The 16,417-nt window shown below is 39.3% G+C and overlaps 2 protein-coding genes across 8 annotated transcripts in view; one reads left to right on the top strand and one right to left on the bottom strand.

Annotated features, from left to right (window-relative positions):
* garnl3 (GTPase activating Rap/RanGAP domain like 3) overlaps positions 1 to 4,385 on the top strand; it is a 75,319-nt gene extending 70,934 nt beyond the window's left edge. For 4 of the 7 annotated variants that reach the window (XM_032569702.1, XM_032569700.1, XM_032569698.1 and 1 more), the window contains 3 exons: positions 2,592 to 2,810; positions 3,759 to 3,879; positions 3,960 to 4,385. In XM_032569702.1, coding sequence (XP_032425593.1) covers positions 2,592 to 2,810; positions 3,759 to 3,879; positions 3,960 to 4,128 — 509 coding nt within the window. In that variant the 3' untranslated portion in view covers positions 4,129 to 4,385. The remainder of the gene's footprint in view (positions 1 to 2,591; positions 2,811 to 3,758; positions 3,880 to 3,959) is intronic. The other 3 variants (XM_032569699.1, XM_032569701.1, XM_032569697.1) reach the window with 2 other exon arrangements.
* Positions 4,386 to 9,152: 4,767 nt separating this feature from the next.
* On the bottom strand, positions 9,153 to 12,940 carry ptges (prostaglandin E synthase). Its single transcript, XM_032570652.1, has 3 exons — positions 12,709 to 12,940; positions 12,475 to 12,557; positions 9,153 to 10,665 (listed from the first exon to the last, which is right to left on the bottom strand). The coding sequence occupies exons 1-3, from the start codon at positions 12,814 to 12,816 to the stop codon at positions 10,416 to 10,418; spliced, it is 441 nt and encodes a 146-aa protein (XP_032426543.1). The 5' UTR covers positions 12,817 to 12,940; the 3' UTR covers positions 9,153 to 10,415.
* Positions 12,941 to 16,417: the final 3,477 nt, after the last annotated feature.

The following is a 16,417-nucleotide window of genomic DNA, read 5'->3' as shown; positions in this document are numbered from 1 at the left end:
TCTCATCCTCAGCTCATAAAAAAAAGCCCTCATAAAGCTGCCCCACTAACACACACACACACTTTCCCAGAGTGTATCACCCTGTCTGCTCCAAGGCGGCATGTTGACTTGGACGTTGGTTGAATGTTAAGTGAACGTTATGTCTTCCCCCGTCCTCCCACCCTCTCTTTCTGTCTCAACTAATTAAAGCATTAGCTTGAGAGGGGAGCGAGAGGGCAAAAGAAGGAATAGAGCGCAGAGAGAGGAGTGAAGCAGAGGTGGTAACGTCAGTCGAGAAGGAGGGCTTTATAATTGCGGGGAGAGAAAAGAGGCGGAGACGCAGGAAAGGTATGCCAGGAGGAGAGGGAGGGCGAACGAGGCAGAGAGGGAAGGAGAAGACACGTTTGTCGCAGCATGATTTACAGATTGCACTGTCGCCATGGAGACTTTTGTCAGCCCGCTCTTCGATCCAAAGTGGGAGTCCAAACAGCGGTGCCACAGTCTGATGATGGGGGATGAAGATGGGGTGAGGAAAAAAAAAAAAAAGAAAGAAAGAAGGGGGGCTTGCTGACAAAAATCTCAGGCTCTAACCGCCTGCGCGCTCGCCGTGTCTGCTCCGTGGGGAGGTTTTCATTTGATGTAATTGCATCAGTAATGAGAGCGAGGTGCTGCTACAGGGGCGGTCGCTGGCCGCCCTCGACCTCCACTGGCTCGAACACACACACACACACACACTCCGAGGACCTGCAGCCGAGCAGCTCAGGACAATTGGACTCTCAATTAGCACCCAGAACATCCCCGGCATTCAAGTGCCAATCATTTGCCAGTGTGATGGAGAGCAGGGCTCCCCCTGGTCCAAAAACTAATGCATGTGGAATATATTGATCTCTCTGATTATGTATTCCAAGTAACTGTATGCTTCTTTTTTTTTTCTTCCTGTGTGACAGCTCAGCGATCTGTAATAGCACTAACACAATGTACCTGTCGAAAATGAGTAGTGATCTCCCCTTTACTCCACTCACAGACTTACATTTCAGATGAAAGCCATCACTTCTATTCATTCACACGAACCTGCCCCATTAGAGCAGCGAGAGGTTGCTGAACGCCAACACTGCCCCCTGCTGGCACAGTGGAGCTTTGCACGCTGCAGCTATGTGGCGAGCTCGTGCAAATTGAAAAAAGAAAAAACGACATCATTTAATAATTACCAAAGGGACTTTAGGTTTTGAACGTTAGGTTTTGAATATTAGATTGTGTGCCATAAATAGATTCTGTTGCATTACATTAGGAAGATTAATTTCCAGACTGCATGCTGCTTCAGTAAACAGGCCTATTAATCATCTCAGTTGCTTCATGTAGATTTATAAGATCATCAGCGTGTCTGAGGAAGAGAGCTTAGGTTTACAAAGGATGACAGTAAAGGTTAATTTACATATTTTGGTCCTGATCAGAAGCTCACATACACTCATAATTAGCAAAAATTTGTTGTTCATTTTCAACTTTTCCCAAAGCAAACAGATACAGCAAAAAAAAAAAACAACCAACAAGCAAGTCTTGTTTTTAAAACAAGAATTGCTTAGATTTATTGTGTATTTTACCTAGATAATATCAATAAAATCACACACACAGACTCGAGTATCTACATAAAGACAAATTATATGTGGTTAAAAGAATATGTTCAGATTGCAGAGAAATAACATGCTTTGTACAGGCTCTTGCTGGATATTTGACAGCTCCTCTTGGCAGAAATGTTGAAGTAGTTCTTTTAAATGTTTAACTTCCTGCCGCAGACAGATTAGTTCACCAATTCATAACAGGATTGAGGTCAGAGACAATGTACATGATGAATAATTTATTCTGAAACCAGTTTTGATCAGTGTTTGGACTCATTTTATCTACTGAAATAGTTTGAGTTTGAGATGAATTTGATTAATTATTCCAACCACTTTGCACAAAGCGTCACAAAAATAACAAAGATTTAAATTATCTTCACACCCATGGTGAGTGTATGTAAACTTCTGACTCAACCAGCAAAATCTATATAGAGGTAAAGAAAATATATCCAAAGAAATATACCGATCGCCTTTGTGCTGTCTCTGACTCCTCACTTCTACAACCATCTTTGTTTCCATATATTTATGTATTTCTTGTTTTATTTGTCAATATTGCTGTGGTTATGATTGATCAGTGATCAGTTTCCATGGCTGCGTTTTCCTTGTTTTTCTACTTATGACAGCTTCAGGGGGATAAAACTCTTATTCTGCATGCAGACAAAGAAATTCTAACAAATTAAAAACAAAACAAAAAAAAAACCCATAAAGTTAAGGCAAACTTTTCAAAGCTGTCTGAATATGCTTTCAGTAGACGCTACAAAGCTACAAGCCCAACAATGAAATTCTTCATTTCAGGAGTTTTATGTTTTGTTTTGTTTTTTAATAAACTGTCCACTTTTCTCTTTGTGTAATTTATCGGGCATTCTGCTCCTGCCTCTGATCATTTTTTAAAAACTTTTTCTTTAATTGTGTGATTGCATATTCTTTAATTTCCTGTTTCTTCATCGTTTTGCTTCTTCTTTTTTTTTTTTTTACCCCTCGTGGGATTTCTCCTACCAGGTGAAGCAACATGTAAGCAAATCTTCAAGATTCCTCTGTGTAACCTGGTGGGCCGCAGCATCGAAAGGCCCCTGAAGTCCCCCCTGGTCAACAAAGTGATGACCGCGCCCGCCCCAGCCATGATGGCGCCCACTCCGCTTATCTCCGCCACACACTCGCTGTCCCTGTCCCGTATGGAGATCAAAGAGATAGCCAGCCGCACGCGGAAGGAGCTGCTGGGTACTCTGACGAATGATTACAGAGCATTACAAAAGATTCACACCCTTGAACTTTTTTTTTTTGTTTTTTTACATTTTACCACAAACACCAAATTTAAAGAATTTGATTTGAGGTTTTTTCTTCAAGTCTTTCCACAGATTCCTCTCTTCTAACAGTGATTTTCTTTGTGTTGCTCTTCTATAAAGGCTATATTTGTAGACTGTACAGCTAGTAGTTGTCCTATCAACAGATTTTAACATTTGATTTATGGATCTCAGAGCATTTAGCTGCTTCTCTGATTGGCGACATGTCTTTCTGCCTTCAGATGATGGACTGAACAGAACTCCATGAAATGCTTGAGGTTTTATTTGGAGTTCTCAGAGTGAAGCGATAGAATTGCACGTTACAATTTTCAGATTTTTTTTTTTAATTAACTTCACAACTATGCACTACTTTATGTTGATCTAGTCAAATAAAATTTCAGCAAAACATATAAAAGTTTGTGGTTGTAATTTACTAGGAGGTATAACGCATGCAATTGATCTAAAACGTTTAAAACATTAGTACTACATAATGCAAATTAATCACATTACCTATTTTGTGAGTAATACGCGCATTGACCGGACTTGTACTGCGATCAACAATGCAGTACGATGCTTTTAAATTTTCCTGAATTTGAAAACCTGGAAAATATTAGTTTGAGACAATAAAACATTTTCTTAGGCGTTTTTTGTTTTTTGGGGGTTTTTTAAACATAATTTTTTTATATTTCAAGCTTACAAAATTAAGCAAGTGATTAATCATGACTCAGTTCTAGAGTGTGATTAATCTGATCGATTTACAGCACTAACACAGTGAGAAAAAGCTCAAGGTGTGTGAATACCGATTCAAGTCCTGTTGCTCCGCACTGCCTTCCTGTCTCAGCCTATCAGAAAGTAACCAACTTTCTGTTACTTTACATCAATCCAGGCCTGACCGAGGAGCCGAGTGGGAAGTCGGACAGCGGATCAGTCAAACAGAGAAAGATGAGCAAAAAGAACACTGACGAGGATCCCAAAGCTAGAGCGCTGACGTCAACAAACAGCGACAGGTAAGGATTGCAACACTAGAGAGAGACTTGTAATAGTTTATTTTCTTTTTCTCGGTAAAGTTTGACAGCTCTATGCTCAGCAGGTTAGCCTCAGACTCGGTGGACGCGGAGCTGGACGTCCAGCTGTGCTGCTCGTCCGCCTTGGAGGCCGATCCGGAGATGGTGGTGCTGCAGGAGGGCAGTCCGCCTCTTGCCAGCGCGTTTGCCCTCTCCACGTCCTTCGAAGACGATGTCCTGGACCTAAAGTGAAGACAATCCTGTTGTGCACTTCTCTCCTCGCATACCTTTGTGCTGTCACTGTCATTTTGGTTTTTTCACTTTTGTTTTTTGGGGGGTTTTTTTGCCTTTTAAAATGGTTTCTTGAAATACATCCCTGCCTTCTAATATCCTGGGTCTCCCCATCCATCAGGGTGTTGGTGGGAGTGACGAAAACATGTCTCCGCTCATGTTTACCGTGCGTCACTTCGTCGGGTATTTGTGTGGCCCTGCGCCCCCCCCCCCCCCCCCCCCCCCCCCCCCCAACAACAACAAAAAAAAGGCTTTGAGGTTCTGCAAGATGCCCGGGTGTGTTTCAGCATCTACAGTAGCTTTGAGAGAAGGGCAAACTGAACATAGATCTGCAAACATCTGTGCATCTGAACGCGGTTAACCTCCAAAGCCTCCGACTCCGTGTTGTATATTATTTCAGATCTGCTTGCAAATGTTGTATGATACCGCTCTGTATGTGTACATCTGTTTATACACCGAACTGCATACAGTGCCAGGCACACCTGTCTGATCTGTTTATACATATTTATAGATATATAGATATATATATATATATATATATATAGATATATAGATATATATATATATATATATATATATATATATATATATATATATATATATATATAAAATTATTTTGCTCCAGCCTTCAGAGATATTATGTTTTTTTTGTTTGTTTGTTTTTGGTTTTTTTGCTCTGCACCGATCCTCACTCACCACTAGACAGGTTGACAGGGCAGGAGGTAAAAATCTCCCTTAAGTGCCATTTCCCAGCATCCATCACTGATCCACTCACAACAACCAGGGCATCGTGGCGTCTGACAGCCATGACTGTAGTCCACATCACACGAGTTTGTTTGCTGCTGAAGAAACCCCGACACTAAGGCCAGCATGGCTGACGTCTGGTGCTGAAGAAGTACACAAACAGAAATGAGACATATCTGCTGTGTGCTGCATGGTTGGTTGAATTTTGAGTAAAGCTTTAGAAGGAAATGAAATAATTCAAGTAGGTTTAAATTATAAGGCAAGACTTTTTTTTTTTTTTTTACCAATTTTAAGTGATAACCATGTATATGTTTCTCTCTGTAATGCATTATCCTTGTTGAAGGATAACAAGGATAATGAGACCTCATTGAGACCCTTTTCTGGACTTTTCAGAAAAAAGGCCCAATATGCACGCTTTCTCCACTTGTTTTCATTTGAACTTATAGAAATAGTCCACCTAATATAAAACATTAAATAACCCTAAATGAGAAACATTTGTGAAGTACATTCATCCTCAAATTTGTCCCTTCTTCCCAACTCCCACCTCTGCTTCTTGAATTCCCACCTCCCAGGGACGGACTCACAGCACCTTGCAAAAGTATTCCTACCCATTGGACTTTTTAAAAGTTAGAATCACAAAATTCTATTTATTTTATTGGGATTTTTAAGTAATTAACCAACACAAAATAGCCTATTGTTAGGAAATGCAAAGAAAGTTATGCGTAGCGATCAAAAAGGTGAGCAAATGAAAATCGGATATGTGTTCATGTGTTTTCTGTTGGAACGTGTGTCTATCAGTTCGGTTCATTTATATTACGCCGGATGACAACAAATGTCTGAAAGCACCTCGATCACACACATAAATTCAAATTCAAATGCATTCAAAGTCTGTCCTGGTAATAAAAATTACAGCAAAGTTTAGTTTAATATCCCATTTAGTAAAAGGTTTTCTAATGTAACTCGGCTGATTGCATCAAGTCACTGACTCTGCAGCAATTTCTTCTCCAGAACAAGCATCTGCTCTGAGTCGTTACCAGATAAATCTCAAGACTCATATTTTTCTCTAGTGATTTAGGAAAATAGTTCAAACTCAGTCAGCAATTCTTGTCACGGATTTTCAGTTGAGTTTAGGTTTTAACTTTGACTTGGCCATTCTAACAAATGAACATATCTTGATCTAAACTGTTGAAGCTTGCTCTAGCTGTACATTTAAGGTTATTTTCCTGCTAGACGGTGAAGCTCCACTCCAGTCTCTTGCTGTTTAGCTTCATTTATCTTCTGATCAACTCAGCTTTCCTGTTCCTGCTAAAGAAATGCATTTCAACAGTATGATGCTGCCACCGCCATATTTTCATATGGTAATGTTGTCTTCAGGGAAATGCACAGAGATACGTTTTCCACCTCACATAGCCATTCCCATGACCAGAGCACATTTTCTATCATTTCCTTTCTTTTTTACTTTTTACAATTAAATGCTGCCTTGTGATGGTCTATCAGTAAAACTCTTTCAAAATGTTTTGAAGTTTGTGGTTGTAATGTGACAACTTTAGATGGTGTAAGACTTAAGCTGCATTCATTTCATATTAAATTCAACTCCACCGGCTCTTTTGACATTCGCTTTCCAAGCTACGTCTTGGCCACTCTTTGTATCCAAATGACCATCTAGAGCAACATAAGTGCCTGAAAACATCTGCGAAAAGGCCTCACAGCAGCCAAAGACAGACATTCTTGATCAGACTCGCATTTAATCCATCTGGTGATGTACACCGAAGAAAGACTCTGTGTCCCTGTTACCATATAGACCTCTTAGATCATTAGTATGGGAACCTTACAACCCAATATGAAGGAAATGAGGCAAAACTCAAGGTCAGACAGATAATGTGTATTAACACACAACTATACGTCTGTGGCATTGTTGCACATCTTTTGTTAAAAATACAATTAATCTGCTAATTTGCTTTATCCTATCCATAAACCTTAGAGCTGCGATATGCAAACATCTCATTGTGACACTTGTCAAGCACCAACAGATAGCTCAAATAAGCTACTTTTATTTCTCTCTTTTTTTTTTAACAAAATAAACTAACAAGCTATAATTCGGAAGGTTTTATTGAAAGGCAAGATCTTCTTAGCTTCTGCCTGGATTTCATCCGTTTTGCAACTGGCATGATCAAGTGGAAACTATCTTTTCCGTTTACCTCTGCAGTGGGGTAAAACGTTTCCCGTCGGTTTTGCCATAGTGGAATACGAGGTTGTATGCGAACTAATCGACATTATAAAAATCAGCTTGTGTCTGACTCCTTAAAATACACGCAGCTTCGAAGACGTGAGGAGCAGCAGAGTAGGACCAAAATAGAAAGCATAGAAGAGATTCACACTAGGAGCTGTAAGGCAAGTAAGAGAGTGTGTCTAAAGATATTATTATATATTTCACAAGAAAACAGCTGTGAGATGTTGCATGAACCCTTATCCTCACTCTATTTCCCCTCAAGCTTTTCATCTGTTTCTCTGCCTGCCACAGCATGAATTCCTCCAAAATGGTTACCAAACTTAAAAGGAGGGGGGAGACTACTACTTTTTTTTTTTTAATCTCTGAATTAAAGGTGATTAAGGGAAACACTGCTTCACTAACTCGTGTGAGTCCTGTTTCATCTCACTTTGCTCAAGTTACACTTCCCCTCTGCTTTTTCACTGTTTTTTGTTTTTCTTTTTGTAATAAAATCTATATTTCCTGTTTAGATTGTCGCTGAACTTCTCTGTGATATCAAAACGAAAGAAAATGTACAAAAAAAAATTACACCAAGTGTCTTAAAATATTGTATCGCCATCGTTTTTAATGCCAAGTAATACTTGTAAATGTTTGTGCATCAAATGTGGCCTCAAATGAAACTTAACTATATTATTATTATTATTATTATTATTATTATTATTATTATTTAAACAGTTATTTTTAACAAGTGCTGTAGACCACTGCTGTGAAAGTAGTTGATTATGTTCATTAATATGTAATAAATATTTATGGAATTTCAATCGCATGACTCACTGGATTTGGTTTTGAGATCAACTTTTATTGCTCCTATATCGTATGGCAGATGTGTGCATAGACTGTCCAAAAAAACATTTTTTTTTCTTTTAACATTTTGGTGATCATTAACTTTTTCTGTTTTAGGTCAGTAAAGATTATCAAAATTATTTTTCTTCCCCAAGTGCAAAAATAATATCTTTTAAAAAAAAAAAATAAATAAAAAAAAAAAAAAAAATATATATATATATATATATATATATATATATATAGCGAGAGAGAGATTCTTTCTCTTTCCCATATTGCTTGAAACCTGTGGCCTGCTTAATAATGTGGAACATCCTTCTTAAGTAGATTTCCTTTAATTGAGCTCACCAGACAAACTAATCAACCAGCTCTCTGAAATTAATTATAGAGATTCAAAGAGCCCTGACACACAATACCATCTATAAATTTAATAGCATAACAAAAAATGTAAACTTCATAGCGCTTTAATCCAATTTGCATAATAATTTGGAACACGGTGTACTAAAATCAATGTAGGGGAAAAAAAAATAAGCTCAATATAAAAATAATATTCTAAAATCACAAGAGAAGTGCAGCAAAATACTCATCATCAAGTCTCTAACAACTTTTCCTTTCGTACACATCTTTGCGCATCAGGCTTGCAGATAAGAAGTGGAGAGCCATATTTACTTCTCCGTCGGGCAAATCTGTAGATTCACAACATGACCACAAGGTGGTGCTAAATATTCAGTCCACATCAATAAAGCAATCAAAGAAATATTTCTAACCACTTTATTGCCTGTCGTGTTTCCTTGCTGAAATTATCCTTTTCCTTTGTCCCTCAACAACAGGATATCTAGTCAATAACAACCTCCGTTTTTGTTGGTTCAAGAGCTACCAGTGAACACAGAGGCGCTGTCAGTGTCTTAATCTGTTCTACACAAAAGAATTAACACAAAAAGGGGTAAATGAATGTCTTGTATTGTGTTCTATAGTTGAATTTACCTTTTTAAAAAATAACAGAAGAGGTTGAAAAGGTTAAGACACACCCCTGCTCTTTGCAGGCGAGCTTTATGTGTCCTCCAGATTATATGTATTATGAGAGCTCTGTCTTTCAGAGCAGGAATTTTCCAGTCCTCCCACAGACTAGTTCGGTTGTATCGTATCTTTTGTGTCGTAAAAAAAAGGGACAAAAAAAGTAAAGGCAAAAAAATCTGTGACCACAAAAGATTTTAGCTTCATGTTAACATTCAGTAATCTCAGCCACTTAGAAAATAACCAGAAATAGGTTTACTGGAATGACATGATGTACAGAAGAGGAAAACTGTGGCTTCAAGTTATACAGCACTGAGACAAAGACTGTTGACAGAGGGGGAAAAAAAAAAAAACTTCCAAAACTCCACACACACCATATTTTTTCAGAGTCAGAATGGATGACTTAGCATTTAAGCATAAATACATCTGTGATGCTTCCCCACTTCTTTCCCAACCCCCCTCTTGTAATGAAAGTGAGCCGAGTCCAGAGTCTTACGTAATAGGTGCAGGAATGCTGGAGGTTTGCCTCGGACTTCTGGATCATCTCCCTCGCACACAAGAAAAATGGGGCCCTATCCCATTCCAAACCAGTCCCTGCAGGGCCACGCTAAAACAACAACCAACCTGATCATTAAAATTACAACACAATGAAGGTTCTCCCTCCCAGGGAATGAACTGTTTTATTACCTAAAACGAATTATCCACTGATCAGCCTGCATAGCCAAAGAAAGAGTAATAAATTAATTACAAAACCTTAAGGATAACCTCAGGATACATTTTCACAGATTTTTCTTTCTATGTTCTTGCAGGTTGTTGAGACACATTCATGTTTCAGTCCTTATAAGAAAAATGGGTTTGACTTAAACAAGAGGAACGGTAGGTGAGTCCCATTCGATATTTCGACACCTCATCAGTCAGGTTCCGTTTCATTACTGAAGAATGCAATATTCAAACAAGGCTTAACATGACAGTCGGCACACCTACGCAGGAAACAGACTAAGCCACCATAAGTGTACAAAACCACACCAAAGATGGTCTGTGTTTAGTGTAAACACGGGAGAGGTTACGGATCAACGTACAGCTGGGAAATATCCCAAAGTGGCTTTGAGTCAATAGATTTCAAGAAATTTCTGTTAAAACCAAAAAAATCTGCATCAAACTTCATTTGCATTTTAGATACATCAGTAGAGTCTATGGTGTCAAACATTGTACTTCAAAATCTGTTGAGACATTGTCACATTTTTTAAAGCATAACAATAAAAATACTGACAGGATCTTACTTTAAAAAAAACCAAAACGCTCAGGCGTAATCCAACAGCTTATATTGCACTCCCACTGTCTTTCTACAGGAACCCGTAGTTAACCCTCTCTGACGTCGGTCATGAAAGGGCGTCCAAAGACTGATCTTTTGACTTCTCTTCACTCCCAACGTCTTTGAAAACTAGGCGAAGGATGCCACTGACATCAGGATCTGCACCGCCATGGAAACACAAGGCACCTGTGCGGCGGTGTAGGCCAGGGAACGGGTGGGTGCTCGCAGGGCCAACAGGTAGGCAAGGCTGTGCAGCACGCGCGCGAGAAAAAAAACGAGGAAGTGAAGGCGAGCCACAGTTAGCGAAGGTCCGGTCAGGGAGTAGATGGCCCCCAGGAAGAGGAAAGGGAGGATGTTCTCCAAGTCGTTGAGGTGAGCCCTGAAGGGGAGATGAAAAGATTAAGAATGTGAATGACTGTCACTTTCCTGTTTGTCCTGTTCCCTCCTGTTGGGAACTCAGGAAGCAGCCAATTACATTAGCGAGCAACAGTGAATATTACTACTTTGTATATTCTCAGTCTACTTGCATGTTAGAATTGAAACACTTTGCAATGCCTTCTATTCCTTTTCACACCCTCTTCCAGTTAGATAACCCCCAACGAACAGCTAGGGTGTCATTGAAACCAAGGCAAGCAATACACAAAGGTGTATTCCAACAATGGATTCCTGGGAGAAACCGCAAGCCAATCCTAGAGTAACTGGTTTTGTGCACAAAAGATAATTGATTAGCAGGCATCTTTTTTTCCTTCTTCTTCCTTTTTTCTTTTGACTTTACTGTAACTATAGCTGTACAGCTGGTTTTTTCTAAGATTCTTTAGACTTTTATGTGAGGGTTTAAAAAGAGACAGGAAAAGTACAGAAATATGTTTACTTTTCATGTGTCACAACTTTTAAATCAATTAACCAAATGCCAGGCCGGGTTTCACCCATTAATGATCAACCCAAGCAGTTCCTTCGAAGCCCACTCCTTCTTGGTAATGGACTGGCCTGAGAAAAGCCTATGAACAAACTTAATTTGAATTTCGAATACAAACATACTCTCTGTGATGGTGAGTAATTCAATATATATAAAAAAAAATGTTGACACATCTTTATTCAGCTATAACTTGGCCTTTGAAATGAGTCCATTTTGACCCCTGGCCCACTTAGCACCCATGGAGCCTGTGCAAAAGAAAAAAAAACCATCTGGGGCCTATATAGATACTTTGATTTGGATGACACAATTAGTAGCTTCCATATTTTCAAAATGAAATCACAGAGTGGGAAGCACAACAACAAAGACCAAAATCTGAATGCGTTAATTGTGGAGCTCCAGGAATGTGGGACTTCAGCCGGCATCCACTCGCTGAAGTCCACTGGTTTCCTTCTGGTTTTACTTTGCAATTTAGTGACTCAGCTGTGATGTAGAAATATAATCCCTCACTTAGTAAAAGTGGCATTTCCAGGTCAAGCTGTGACTCAGACTTGGATTTCATTTGTAAGGAATTGGCACTCTTCTCTGTTGCTTGTTTGGGTAAGGATGAGTGTTTTGTAATTTCCCTGAATAAATCGACGTCTGGTTCGTCGTGCAGCACCAGCAGACCCACTAGTGCGTACGTAGGTCTTTAAAAAAAAGGTCTAACTGGGGTCAGGCCATCTGAGCACTTTCCTGCTTTGTTTCCTCTTGTTTTGCCGCAATCTTCTAAAAACATTTTTGTTAGGAAATCTGCCATTCCATCAGCATGAGGCTTTGCAAAAACATGCTTTGAAACCTCTTGAACAAGATATCTTTCATCTTGAGTTCAACATAGATTAATAAGTTGTTTTTGCTGTTAATCAGCAGCAAAAAAAAAACAAAAAAAAACACACATCTGTTTTCCCCTTTTTGCCCCCTCCTTCCTAAGAGATATCTTTTTTCCAACATGTTAGAACAAACAGCTCAGAGTGGGAATGCTTGCACTACAATGTGGAGAAGTACACATCTCAATTTGGATGGGAAAATTCCACCAGAACCAAATGGGAATTACCACACAGCAACATAACCCCCTGGGTGTTGGTGTCCAGTTCTTCTAAACTTTGGTCATATATGCACGCAAATGCATCAGCACGACTTTACCATTTAAACCTTTTAGAGTACAAAATACGCTTTTCCTGTTTGCTTTGGAGTGCAAAACATTTCCTATCAGATTGAAACTTTCTGCGCTCTTACCGTCGGCATCTTTCCACGTAGGGATCCTCTCTGTGAAACTGCAACCCTCCGTGTCTCAGCGCGTCCTCTGGGTTGGCGAAAGCCTGTTTTTTTTTTTTTTTTTTTTTTTTTTGTTTTTTCAAATCAGTAGGAAAAATGCACCAGAGAAAGAGGGAGAGAAAATCAAACTGATTCAAAACTAAACTTTATTTAAAATAAATAAATAAAACAAAATAAACCCCCCGATTCTCTCACCTTTTTCCGCAGCCTCACTTGTCCCGTTATGATCGCGATAGTGTACATTTTGATCACCAGGAGGACGGCGTAGAAGACAAAACAGGAGAAAACCTCGTTTCTTATCATGACTGCTACTTGATTTCTGTCAGCGGATGAAAACAATCAAAATCAAAGCGCCAGTCCCGTTGTTGTGCCGCTGCTGCTGCCGAAAGTGAGAGTTGCCCCACAGGGAGGACCTCTTTTTCAGGCGGCTCTGCCTCCACCCACCAGCCAAAGATGACTGGATGATACAAACGGAAATGTTTTATTTATGTCACAACAGGTAGAATTCAGGCTCTCTCTCTTTTTTTCGGAATAAGAATATCAGACTTTAAAACTTTCTAAAAATCTTACTTCTGGTTAATTCATGAAATTTCTCAGATTTAAAGCAAATACATATTTGCCTCCTTGCGGATTTATTCTGGCTTTGCTTTCTGGTTACTGGGGGGGGGGGGGGGGGGGGGGGAAATGTTTTAGGTTGTCTTGCAAGTTACGGAAAAATAAGGTTTCAAACAATGATTACATTTATTAATTGAGAACCATATAAAACATGACTACGCCAGCCAGTTGTTGAGGAAAACTTTAATTAACCGTGACTAAGCAAACCAAAAGCCACAGGAAGGCTTGTTAAAGAACATGTGGAGTAAAAACACTCAAACTGATCCTGTCTGACCGCACGAAGTAGGCTAAAAGACCTAAAAAGAGAGAGAGAGAGAGAGAGAAGATGATTTTGAAAGTGTACAAATTATTCTCCTTTATGAATCATCCAGCATATCCCCCATTACTGATTTCACCTGCTGTTAAGGTCGTTCTCCACAAACTGGCTAAACCAGATCTACTAAAATACCTATATAAGCATCTGAGCACATCCAAGTAACAGTACAAGAAAAGTTGATTTACGTACTGCTTTAGGAGAAACAATTACAGGAAGAGAAAAATAAATGCGACCCAAATTATTTTCTTTTAGATGAGATCTGGGCATCCCCATGTTGGCCACACCAACATGTTGATCAAAAGGTCAAAGAAATGCCAATCATCAATCCAAAACAACCAAGTTTCTGAAAAATTGTCAAAAATAGCCACAAAGTGATTTTTTTTGATATCATATCAAAAACACAGTTGAATTTGGGAGAGACAAAAAAACAACTTCATAAATAACTTAGGAATTTGTTGCTTTTGCTCATTTTCAAAGGTTTCCCTGAAATCAGTATGTTGAGAATGTGTCTGCCTTAACAGCTAGCCAAAACACAAGAGACTTTATCCATTTAATCATTTTAAAATTACACACAGTGAATAATATGTGTGGGAGAATGTGCTCCTTACAAATTCTGACACTCGGTCCAAGATCAAGAGTCAACACGTCTTTATTTCTGCACACGGTGAAGATCATATTCCGAACATGATTTCACGCGCAAGACTGCTGGCAAAATATGGGCTACAAGGTTGGTTGCAAAAAGACAGAGAGAAAATGTTTCCACTGAAGTCATGATTCAAGCGCAGGGGGCTTCCGGTGGCCAAACCTGCTGCTGTCTGCATTCTGACATAATCTGTGTGCAGTTCACTGTGTTATGTAAACAGTCTTGCATGTACATGGCAATTATATTTATGCATACTGAAGTTTTATTTCTGATAGTTCAGCTTCACTCTTTTAATAAAGCGACACCTGCTCTAGCAACCCCAACACTGAAAGCTACACTCTGTCTTCAACACTTGTCAACCAAAATAGTTGAAACATGGAAACAATCAATAGATAAATGACTTAGAATACCAAACCTTTAGAAGATATACGGGTCTTGAGAATTTCAGACTTTATTATTTTACTTTTCTAACTTTCAGCAAACAACAGCTGTGCTACGGTGGTACACTAAGGCTAGTACAGAAACACAAACAATAACTGGGGGTTCAGTTTCACTTAGATTTTTGTTTTTCTTCTTTGCAAGTAACATTGTCCTGACAACTTTGCTCTTCTGAGTTTAAATACTTCTTTGAGTGCAAAAGAAGTAGATGTGGGACAACCAATAAGTACAAACAAGTAAAAACAAAGTAGTCCACAAATGAAATGGGTAAAATGCAATGGGACAGGCAATTAGCAATGAACAAACCAGAAGAAGTTTATGAAAAAGCATTTTTTTGGTCATGACGTCAGCGTGTCTCCTGTATGGAAAAACGATTCACACACAAGGTGTGCTCATGACCTTCTCTCAGTCAATATGGTGCCTGGGAGCTGTAAGAAAACCCACATCACCACGTTTCCACCAGTGTTGGCATGGTGGTGAAGTGCTGTTCTTCTTCCAAACACGATTTGTGCAACGACATCACAGCGTGTTCAGGTTTGGCCTCATTTGACCAGAAAACAGGATGTTCTCCCAGTATTTTCCCATCACTTTCAAATATTCTTCTTCAGCACAATTAAAACAATCTTCAACACTTTCTTTTGTTTCCTGCTTCTCCCCAGTGGCGTGTTCTGCAGTGAGTGTGAATGGGATCTTATATAAATATATATGAAAAAAAAAGGTTTTGTTGCAGCAAAAATATAACTGTAGCTCTATATCTTCCAGTGAATGAAGTACTAATCCAGAGATGGACAGGACATTTTTTTCACCAATCACCAGCAATAAAATCCTCATAAGATTCCTGACAGTCAACAGAATAATTCAAGAAGCTTTCCAAGAGCCAAGGAAAACTCAGATCTGGAAACAGAAAGTATTGGGGGGTTTTCCCATGAAAGTAGCAAATGCACTCAATACTAAAGCAAATCTGACAAGAGCAAGCATATTGATGCACATGTACTACGTGCATACCACTATCAGCTGGTGTAACATTAACTGATGGCTGATAAAATGCTTTCTCACGCACCAAGCATTGCACAGAGTTATACTTTTAAGAACCAAAGATGTCTTCTTTTTTTTTTAAGAAGGACATGAGACAGTCAATGAGAAAATAGATACAAAGGGGTAGATACAAAATGTTTTTATTCATGTTTTAATAAAAGATGGCACGTAGAAAATTATGGATTCTCTTCTCAATATTCATTTATTTGCTGCTCAGCCCTCCTGATAGTTGCTGATCATCAATTTGCATCTTTCTCCTAGCATTTTAATGCTTCATCATTCACGATGAGCTCCGGTTCGTCAAGGTTGGAAAGCCTACTTGCTCCCTTAACAGATTACATTTGACTTCAAACCATTAATGTTAATTTATTTGACTTAAGTTAAAGTAAAATATTTGAATATCATTAATAAAGATGTTGCAAATTAAGAAAAAATAAATAAATAAATAAAAACATCTTCCTTCGTTTTCACTATAAATACACTACATTTCAGATCATGACATTGAACTCCTGGAGGAACCTCAACCATCAGCTCCCTGAAGCTGCCAGTCCAGCGTGAGCGAGCTTGCCGAGCTGCTGTCGTCGCCGCAGTCCTCGGCGTCCGAGAAGGACGACATGTAGTGGAGGCCGGTCACTCGGTGGTAGCCTCGGTTGAGCATCCGCGGGCAGGAGGTGAGGTCCACGGCCCTGCGGCCCGTCCCCCAGGCCCTCACGGCCCACATATCGACCAACTGGGAACACACGACGCAGCCCATGGTGTGTGTAAACAGACGATGCAGGTGTACAACTAACACAGGTCACATTACAGACTCAGCCAGGGTCAGGAAGTGACATGAATGGCAGGAAGAAATATTACAG

Source organism: Xiphophorus hellerii, chromosome 8 (assembly GCF_003331165.1).
Source record: "Xiphophorus hellerii strain 12219 chromosome 8, Xiphophorus_hellerii-4.1, whole genome shotgun sequence".
Lineage (NCBI taxonomy): Eukaryota > Metazoa > Chordata > Actinopteri > Cyprinodontiformes > Poeciliidae > Xiphophorus > Xiphophorus hellerii.
Note: the sequence above shows the minus strand (reverse complement) of the source record. Positions and strands in the feature narration are given on the sequence as shown.